At 50.6% G+C, this 8,407-nt stretch overlaps 2 protein-coding genes across 7 annotated transcripts in view; one reads left to right on the forward strand and one right to left on the reverse strand.

The window, feature by feature from the left end:
- The window catches only part of lrch3 (leucine-rich repeats and calponin homology (CH) domain containing 3), a 10,585-nt gene extending 3,206 nt beyond the window's left edge, over positions 1–7,379 (reverse strand). For 2 of the 6 annotated variants that reach the window (XM_037979654.1, XM_037979658.1), the window contains exons 1-18: positions 7,077–7,378; positions 4,920–5,064; positions 4,673–4,799; positions 4,383–4,488; positions 4,157–4,293; positions 3,974–4,077; positions 3,771–3,864; positions 3,535–3,625; positions 3,321–3,454; positions 3,127–3,182; positions 2,825–2,870; positions 2,604–2,732; positions 2,169–2,222; positions 1,696–1,729; positions 1,500–1,613; positions 1,322–1,425; positions 1,108–1,245; positions 951–1,028 (exon numbers count right to left, since the gene is read on the reverse strand). In XM_037979654.1, coding sequence (XP_037835582.1) covers positions 951–1,028; positions 1,108–1,245; positions 1,322–1,425; positions 1,500–1,613; positions 1,696–1,729; positions 2,169–2,222; positions 2,604–2,732; positions 2,825–2,870; positions 3,127–3,182; positions 3,321–3,454; positions 3,535–3,625; positions 3,771–3,864; positions 3,974–4,077; positions 4,157–4,293; positions 4,383–4,488; positions 4,673–4,799; positions 4,920–5,064; positions 7,077–7,335 — 1,950 coding nt within the window. In that variant the 5' untranslated portion in view covers positions 7,336–7,378. Of the gene's footprint in view, positions 304–950; positions 1,029–1,107; positions 1,246–1,321; positions 1,426–1,499; positions 1,614–1,695; positions 1,730–2,168; positions 2,223–2,603; positions 2,733–2,824; positions 2,871–3,126; positions 3,183–3,320; positions 3,455–3,534; positions 3,626–3,770; positions 3,865–3,973; positions 4,078–4,156; positions 4,294–4,382; positions 4,489–4,672; positions 4,800–4,919; positions 5,065–7,076 lie in introns of all 6 variants that reach the window. The other 4 variants (XM_017404876.3, XM_017404875.3, XM_037979657.1 and 1 more) reach the window with 4 other exon arrangements.
- A 708-nt stretch (positions 7,380–8,087) lies between these two features.
- The window catches only part of abcf3 (ATP-binding cassette, sub-family F (GCN20), member 3), a 5,269-nt gene continuing 4,949 nt past the window's right edge, over positions 8,088–8,407 (forward strand). Inside the window, exon 1 of the mRNA XM_037974547.1 lies at positions 8,088–8,221. Coding sequence (XP_037830475.1) covers positions 8,149–8,221 — 73 coding nt within the window. The 5' untranslated portion in view covers positions 8,088–8,148. The remainder of the gene's footprint in view (positions 8,222–8,407) is intronic.

An 8,407-nucleotide genomic window follows, 5' to 3' on the forward strand; every position in this document is an offset into this window, starting at 1 on the left:
GAGGACATTTGTGCTCAACGCTGAACGTTTGTGAAGAACCTTCATAGAGAACATTTGTGAAGGACGTTATTAGAGGACATCTGTGGCGTTCTGGAGACATCGTCCTCAGACCTGCGGTGTCAGGTGGACGTAGATGGCACACAGCGCCGACATGACGGACAGGTAAAAGAGGGCGAAGCCAGCCAACTGGACCTGAAGGGACGGTCTAACAGGAAGAGGAGCCATGGTGAGCAACGCGTCCAGTGTCCCATAAACCCCGCCCCCCTTTCCGTCCAGGATGTCCCCCACTGAACAGAGACGGTCCTGAGTGTGTTTGGTGAGATGGACACGGTGGAGGATAAGACATGGACGGTGAGACAGAACGAATGATGAAAGAGGAGAAAGAAAGTTGTTAGTTTAGAAGAAGAAGCTTCATTAGTTCCAGATTTCAAAGATTCAGCCTGAATCCAAACTTCATAACTAAACTTAAACTTAACCTGAATTCTGCTTCAGTAACACGAAACTTTCCTCTTTCCTCCAACTTGAAGACACTTTGTGTCCAAACCAGGCTAACAGCCAGGCTTAGTTAATCCAAACCAGGCTAACAGCCAGGCTTAGTTAATCCAAACCAGGCTAACAGCCAGGCCTTAATTAATCCAAACCAGGATAACAGCCAGGCTTAGTTAATCCAAACCAGGCTAACAGCCAGGCCTTAATTAATCCAAACCAGGCTAACAGCCAGGCTTAGTTAATCCAAACCAGGCTAACAGCCAGGCTTAGTTAATCAATTAAGTTGATAAAACTCTGATTTTCATGTCTGGATCAGTTAATCTGGGGTTTATGAAGACAGCTGGATTAGTTAAACCTGGCTTGTTGCAGCAGGTGACGCAGGTTAATCCAGGATGATCTGATCGGGTTTGAACAAGCCCAGCTTTCTTCTCTCTCCTTGCTGTCACTCAGGTGTGTGTTACCTGTGGAACCCCGATCCTGCGACACGCCTCCAGGAAGTTCTCTACGTTGCGGCGACACTTGGCCATGGTGAGTTTAGGCTGCGGGAGCAGAGACGCAGACATCAGCCGGTTGTCGGCGCCAGCGACTGCAACAATCCGTCCAATCAGAGACACTCACCACAGCGGGGGAGGGGACGTGGATGCTGGGGACGGATCGTGGCTTTACGTGATTGGCCAGGTGACACAGCACCACCCCGTCTGTCAGAGCTGCTCCCAGGTCGCTAGGCAACGACACCTTCAGACGGACTTCGATGTTCTGGATGGGGAGAGAAAGCTGGTCGGTGAACCAATCACAGAGCAGCTGGACAGGTGCAGGAGGCGGGGCTACGCACCTTTCTGAGCTGCTCCACCAATTCAGCATCTTCTCCAAGCAAAGGAGGAGCTGCAGGAGCCTCCTCCCGGCTCTGAGGAGGCGCAGCAGCAGCAGCAGTATCACCTGCAGGGCAGAGGGGGAGGAGTCACACACTGCACACCTGACAGGTAAATCACAGAGCCTCAGAGAGCACACACCTTTCCTCTTCTCTTCTCTCTGGCCCAGGCGGAACAGGAAGCTCTCTGGACGGCCGCTGGCTGACCGACAGGAGGCCCCGCCCCCTGAGCTGGGGTAAGAAGGCGACTGATTGGCTGAGAGGAGTGAAAAAGATGGGAGTGAAAACGTGTCCGAGTGAAGCGAGGGTTGATCTTCGAGTCGTGTTGTTGGACTTACCTGTAGGAGAGAGAGCGGCTCTGTCCTCCCCCTGCTGAGACACAACACAGCACAGTTACACACCTGGACACACCTGGACACACCTGGACACACCTGCGCTCATCTTTTCTCCCAAACCCACAGCAGTGACTCATCTCAGCTGCTGAGCACCAATCATCTCTGAAAGCTGCAGAGCTGCCTTCATGAACCGCAGGACGTTTGAGCGCTGAAGGTCCAGCTCCTCTCAGAACAGCTCATCTGACCTCCAACCAAACCACACCCGAGTTATTTCTTATTAAAGAAAACTAAACTAAACTTTACTGCTTTGTATGAGTTTTATCTCCTGATGCTCAGAAGGACAGGTGGGGCGGAGCCTAAACAACAGCAAAGGACTGGAAGGAGTGACGGGTGGACAGGTGTGGACACAGAGTCCACCTGAAACAAAACTGTCTGCTTTAAGAGTAGCTTTTTAGGGGGCGGGGTCAAAGTCTTACCATAATAAGGGCGGAGTCATCAGTGTGTGTGCAGCGTCTGGAGGGGTAGACATTCTGAACACACAAACATTAAAAACTCACAGACATGAAGGTGAACAGGTGTGCTGAAGGGCGTGGTCTAAATGAAGAGGGCGGGGCTACACAGCTGATTCTATCAAACCTGACCAAAGACGTGAAGAGTAAGAGGAGGAGGAAAAACAACGACAGACACCTGAGGGAAGCCTGTGTAAACATCTGCTGGTTAACTGGTTTAGGGCTGGTTAAACTGGTTTAAGGTTGGTTAAACAGGTAAACAGCTGGTTAAACAGGTGAACAGCTGGTTAAACAGATAAACTGCTGGTTAAACAGTAACCAGCAGTTTACAACAGGTGAACAGCTGGTTAAACTGGTGAACAGTTGGTTAAACCGGTAAACAGCTGGTTAAACAGGTCATACCTTGGGGGGGTAGCTGGAGGCGTCTCTCTGCAGAGAGCGGTTTTTCTGCCTCTCTTCGTCGTACCTCAGAGCGGCGAGCTGAGCCTCCCTCCTCATCCTCTCCACACCTCCAGAACCAGAACCTCCTCTCTGAGTGGGACAGACACAGAAAAAACAGATCGTTGGTTCCCAAGCAGCCGTTCATCTCAGAGGCTTTCTGTTAGTCAGCTGGGATGTGGTACCTGACTGTGGGAGCTAGAGGGCACCACTACACCATCAACCACACTCCTGTAAGACAGGAGACAGACAGGAAGTTAGACAGGAAGTGAGGACATCCAGATGAATGTGGACCATCCAAAAAAAGGTCAAAACAAAATGAAACAAGTGGACTTTTCTGCAGCTGAAGATGTTTCAGCTTCCATCCGGAGAGCAAACCTGGAGGGTCCACACTTTTGTTTTTGTTTTGTTTTTAACCTTTATTTGGATTAGCCATGTCCTGGATGTCCTGGATGACTGAGAATCTACACTGAGTGACTGTTTGTACCTGCTGTGTCTCTTTGTGTCTTCTGTTCGGGACAAGCTGTGCTTTACAGGAGAACCCTGAGAACACAGACAGGAAGTAAGAGGGGTTTAAATAAGAAGCTATTTTTACGAGTGAGTGAAGAAGGTGCATCAAAGAATCGTGATCCCCATGACAGCCCTAAAAGATTTACAGCAGACAGAAAAACCTGCTCTTACCTCTCTAGTGATGCGTCTCTCGATGTAGGCCATAAACTGAGAGCTGAGGCTGCTGCTGTCTCTTCCTCGACTCTTCCTCTCCTCCTCCTCCTCCACACAGCTGTCAATGAAGTCGATCTGCTCCAGCTCCACATCTGCAGACAGACAGAGGAGAAGATGAAGGCCCGGCCGGACAGATGTGAACCTGGAGCTGAGCTCAGAGAAAGACTCTCACAGGTCCCGTTATGCAGCGCGGGTCCTGCTCGTCTCTGGTCTCTGCTGATCTCGGCCACTCTGCTCGGCAGCTCTGACAGCTCCTCTGAAGGCTGAGGGGACAGAGGTGGGACACACAGTTTATATCTGAGACAAACACCTGTTCAGGTTGACCATGATCGAGTCTAAAACATACAATTATTTTACTGGCGTAAAGTGTTTTTAAATAAATGCAGCAGCTTAAAAACAACATCTGACCTCGTTTCCCAGCCATCTCTTATCTCCGCTGTCAACGCTGTTGAAGCCGGAGTCGAGCGCGCCGTACGGCCGGCCGGCGTACGCATCATCAACACTGACAGGACAAAGCTGCAGTCAGTAACTTGTGCTTTTATTCTGAAGGAGCAGTGTGTGTGTGTGTGTGTGTGTGTGTGTGTGTGTGTGTGTGTGCGGTGAGGTCAGACCAGGAAGTCAGAGGTCGTCTGTCGTACTCGGGCAGCTCTGGTGTCGTCTTGCTGGCCTCCAGGTTCAGGTATTTGAAGATGTGGACCTTCCCTTTGATGCAGATCTGCAGACAGGAAGCAGAGCGTTAAGCCTCAGCAGCATGGAGGCCGTCGCCAGGTACTGCACACGGACTTCCTGCGTACCTGTGCAGGTGGGCTCTGCAGCGGGTTGTTGTCGAGGACGATGGCCTGCAGCTGTGTGAGGCGTCGGTAACAGACGGGGATGGAGGTCACTTTGTTGCAGGAGAAGTCGAGACGCACCAGAGGAAGCTCGGCCAGCTCTGAACACAAACAGGAGAAAGGTTCTGATCCGGACCCATCCTGAGGTTCTGTATCACTTCCTGACTGATCTGTGTGTGTGTGTGTGTACCTGGAGGCAGCCGGATCAGGTGGTTCCTCCTGATGTTTAGGTCTCTCAGAGCCTCCAGCTGACCCACCTGAGACGGTAACGTCTGGATCTCATTACAGCTCACATCCTGCCAACCAGAAGATCAGTACCCACAGGTGGTCAGTACCCACAGGTGATCAGTACCCACAGGTGGTCAGTACCCACAGGTGGTCAGTACCCACAGGTGGTCAGTGCCCACAGGTGGTCAGTACCCACAGGTGGTCAGTAAATTAAAAATAACCTGACCGATGGAGAACTCATCACATACTGACCAGCTCGGTGAGCAGCCTCAGCTGACCCAGTTCTTCTGGCAGAGAAACCAGTTTGTTGTTGGAGGCGATCAGAACCTTTAGGGGGAGGCTGCAGAGGACGGGCGGGAGAACCGACAGCTGGTTCCGACTGCAGGGCGGGAGACACACAGACAGGTCAGAACACCAAACTTCCTCAGCAGGTTCTGATTCTGCCTGCAGAACCACATGGTACCATCTGAACCCAACAGCCTGCGTGTGAGAGACTCACCTGAGGTTCAGGTAGGTGAGCGCCTGCAGGTTCAGGAGGCTGTCAGGCAGAGACCTCAGGCAGTTCTGGTACAGGTTCAGATACTCCAGAGACACGAAGACGCAGACCTCCAGAGGAAGCTCCGACAGGCGGTTCCGAGACAGATCTGAGGACACGGACAGGGTTCAGGGTCTTATCCAGGTAACTTTAGTGTCAGGAACCCAGTTCTGTTCTGTTACCACGGTAACCGATGCTGGACCCCTAACCTGCGCTCACACCTGTCAACACAACATCTCTGCAACAATCTTCGTCTTTAGAAGATAAATATGATCTGTGTTCACCGGGGGAGTCCTTTCACTGCCCACCATGTGTCTGTTAGCAAAATATCTCATGACCCAGTGGACGGACTTTAATTAAACTCAGGCAGAAATTAAAGATGTACCTCTTTTAAGATTTAAAATGGCCGCCACAGCTAAGCAGCCTTGTGAAACACAAACATGGCTATAACTCAGGTAATGTCACTGATATTGAGCTGCATTTGGTGGTAGTAGCTGAGAGTCATCCCCAACACGCTGGTGTTGAGGTTTCTTCTGGAGGGTTTTTGGACTCCAGCTGCTTCTGTAAACTGTTTCAACTTTTCATGTATCAGAAAGTTCAGCTCGATCAGGAAGATGACTTTTAGTATTTGTAACTTTTATGCTTTTTTAATTGTTTAACTTTATTTACAAAACATTTTCCCCACAGAAGTACGGTGAGATCTTTTTAACTCGTTCAAAAACACTGTTGTCTTCAGCGAACTGGCTCTGCTCCTGTCTCCTTATGATAATTTTAGCTGTTTTGCTCATTTTAGCTTCTAGCTACAGTTCTCTTTGTTTTAGCTGCCTCAGTGAGCTGCGGTCAGTTCCTCCGACTCCCAGCGTTCCCGCTGCCGTCACATTTTATCATCTCAGACTCTTCCTGCTCCTCCGTCTAAAGAACAAACTCTTCATCACCTCCAGCACTGACAGGAAACGGAGCGAGCCCACACGCTCTATATTTATCAGAGCACCTGGCCAGCAGGAAGAACTCGTCACCATGGTAACCTCTGCTTTCTGCCACAGCCGCCGGTGATGCTCACTCGCCCGTCACCGAACACAGGAAGTGTCCCGAGCCGCCAGGATCACTTCCTGCTGCAGGGTCAAACACTGGAACCAGAACACCAGCCTGTAGCGAGGGCTCATGGGTATTGTAGTTTTAGGGTTGTTGCTTAAAGAGTGAATAAATGGATGGATGGATGAAGGTTGGATGATGGTTGGATGTGGGCCTTGAACCGTCTGATTTCACCTCCTGTCAGGTCCCTGTGAGGAATAATCGATCACCTGAATCTCACCGATCGATAATCAGCTGATCTGTTTGTTTCGTCCCCAGCAACGTCCCGGGGGGCGGAGCGACCACAGCGTTAAAAACAAAACAAAGCCGTACAGGTGTCTCTGCACCTTTCCTGACGTCATACGCTGGGTGAGGCTGTCCACCGTCCCCCGGTGATCCAGCACCAGAACCAGAACCGAACCCTGACCCAGCGCAACAGGCAGAGCTTACAGAACCCACGGTGTCGGGGTGTTTTATCAGCCTGGTTCGGTGTTAGCAAGCTACACCGGTGTAGTGTCGCAAACTGTCACCCCGGAAATACAGCGACCCTTCCGCCTCCGCCAGGAGGCTACACATCATCTCCACACGGAAAAACAAGAATCCAGAGCCGAGACGCTGTTCACATCTGTTAGGACACATTTACACCACTTACCACATCTGCCTGGAACTAGTTTATATGAAACAGGTTTAAATATAAAACTGCTGTACCTGCTAAAGCTAGCGGATGTTATTTTAGCTTCCTCCAACACGCACTTCTTCTCAAAAACGACCTTTATTCGACTCAGACAAGCCTCTAATAACCTGATTTATTTATAACACTGTGCTGGTACTGGTGCTGGACCGAAATTCGCCCAAACGGATCGGCGGGAGGGCGTTATTTTACGGGGATGCAAAGTTTACCACAACACCGGCCAGTTTGGTTTTCCATCATCCTCTCCAGAAACCTGGAAGTTTAATTCAACTTTCCCGGCAGTTAAATCCTGAAAAACACGGCTCTAAGATTCCCGAGGGCACCCAGCAGAGGATAGTCCGCCTCTGGGGCTCACTTACCGGCCCTGACTGTGTCCGTCAGGTCGTGGTTGGCAGCGCTCCGGGGAAACTCCTTCAGCTTCCTGCCGCTCAGGTTCACACACCCGGTTACCGAGGCTTCGTCCAGCGCCCGCTCCAGAGAACGGTTCCACGACGCGGGACCTGCCTGGCCCAGTCCGTTAGCGTTCCCTATGAGGGCAGTCCCGGAGCTGCCGCCGGCTCCGACCGTGAAGTGGAGTCCGGTGCTTTCCGCAGACCCCAACAACACCGAGGCCGCCATTACACACTCCGGCTGTTAGCCCGCACTGCTAACGGCTGCTGGAGCTGCGCATGCGCGCTGCAGGCGCCCACCGGGAGCAGACTGAGCAGTTGTTGAGGCTTTTACTGTAAAATAACCTGCTGATTGACACCATATTTATAAACCACTGCATAATGAATAAAGGTACTACTGTACCTAGGATACTACAGCAATCGTGCTGAGTATTATTCCTAATGCTATTACAGTATATCATGTTATATAAATTACTGTGTAATTACAATCGACATAACGGTGGTAATTCACTCTGATCTGTAAATTACATAAAATCAGACGCCTTGTTTAAACTACATATCCTGTTTTTAGACTCATACAGATCCGTTCTGTCAGATACAGTCTCTGATGGAGATCAGTACTGTGTGTGGATTTTTATCAAGACTAGAATAAGCAGAAAAAAATATTATTTTATTTAAAATATTTCACTGTGTTAGATTAGTACACCTCCTGTTGTTGCACAGTAATACTCTGAAAATTGTGTCCTTGTGAAGATTTATTTGTAGTTCCCAAAGTTTCAAACAAAAATCTAGTTAACAGGAATCCTAAAGCAAATAGTTTTTTCTCGGTGATGAACTGGCGGTTTATACATTAATTAAACTAAACTCACATTTAAAACATGTCAAACAGCTCACGTGGCACAGCGAATAAAAAGATAGGAAGGAAAATTATTTTTAGTCTGGTTATGACGTCATAAACCCCCGGAAACTCCAACCCCCACAGTTCTAAGCGCTGTTTCTTGTTGGCGCATGCGCACTTCGGCAGTGTCCAGGGCCGGGTATCATGGCGACGTACGTAGACATCCTGAAGAGAGAGTTTCCCGAGATAGACACGGAGCTCTTCGACTACATCACAGGTGAGTGAGCGGGCACAGAGCCGCGGTCTGCCGGGGCTTCGAGCTGCTGAGAGCCGGCGGGGCAGAGTCAGCGGCCCCCGGCCCGCGGAGCTCCACGCTGCGGCCTCCAGTGCTCCTGTTAGCCGGGCGGCAGCGGCTGTTAGCCGGGCGGCAGCGGCTGCTAGCCGGGCGGCAGCGGCTGTTAGC

The sequence above is a fragment of the Kryptolebias marmoratus genome, linkage group LG2 (genome assembly GCF_001649575.2).
Source record: "Kryptolebias marmoratus isolate JLee-2015 linkage group LG2, ASM164957v2, whole genome shotgun sequence".
Classification (NCBI taxonomy): Eukaryota; Metazoa; Chordata; class Actinopteri; order Cyprinodontiformes; family Rivulidae; genus Kryptolebias; species Kryptolebias marmoratus.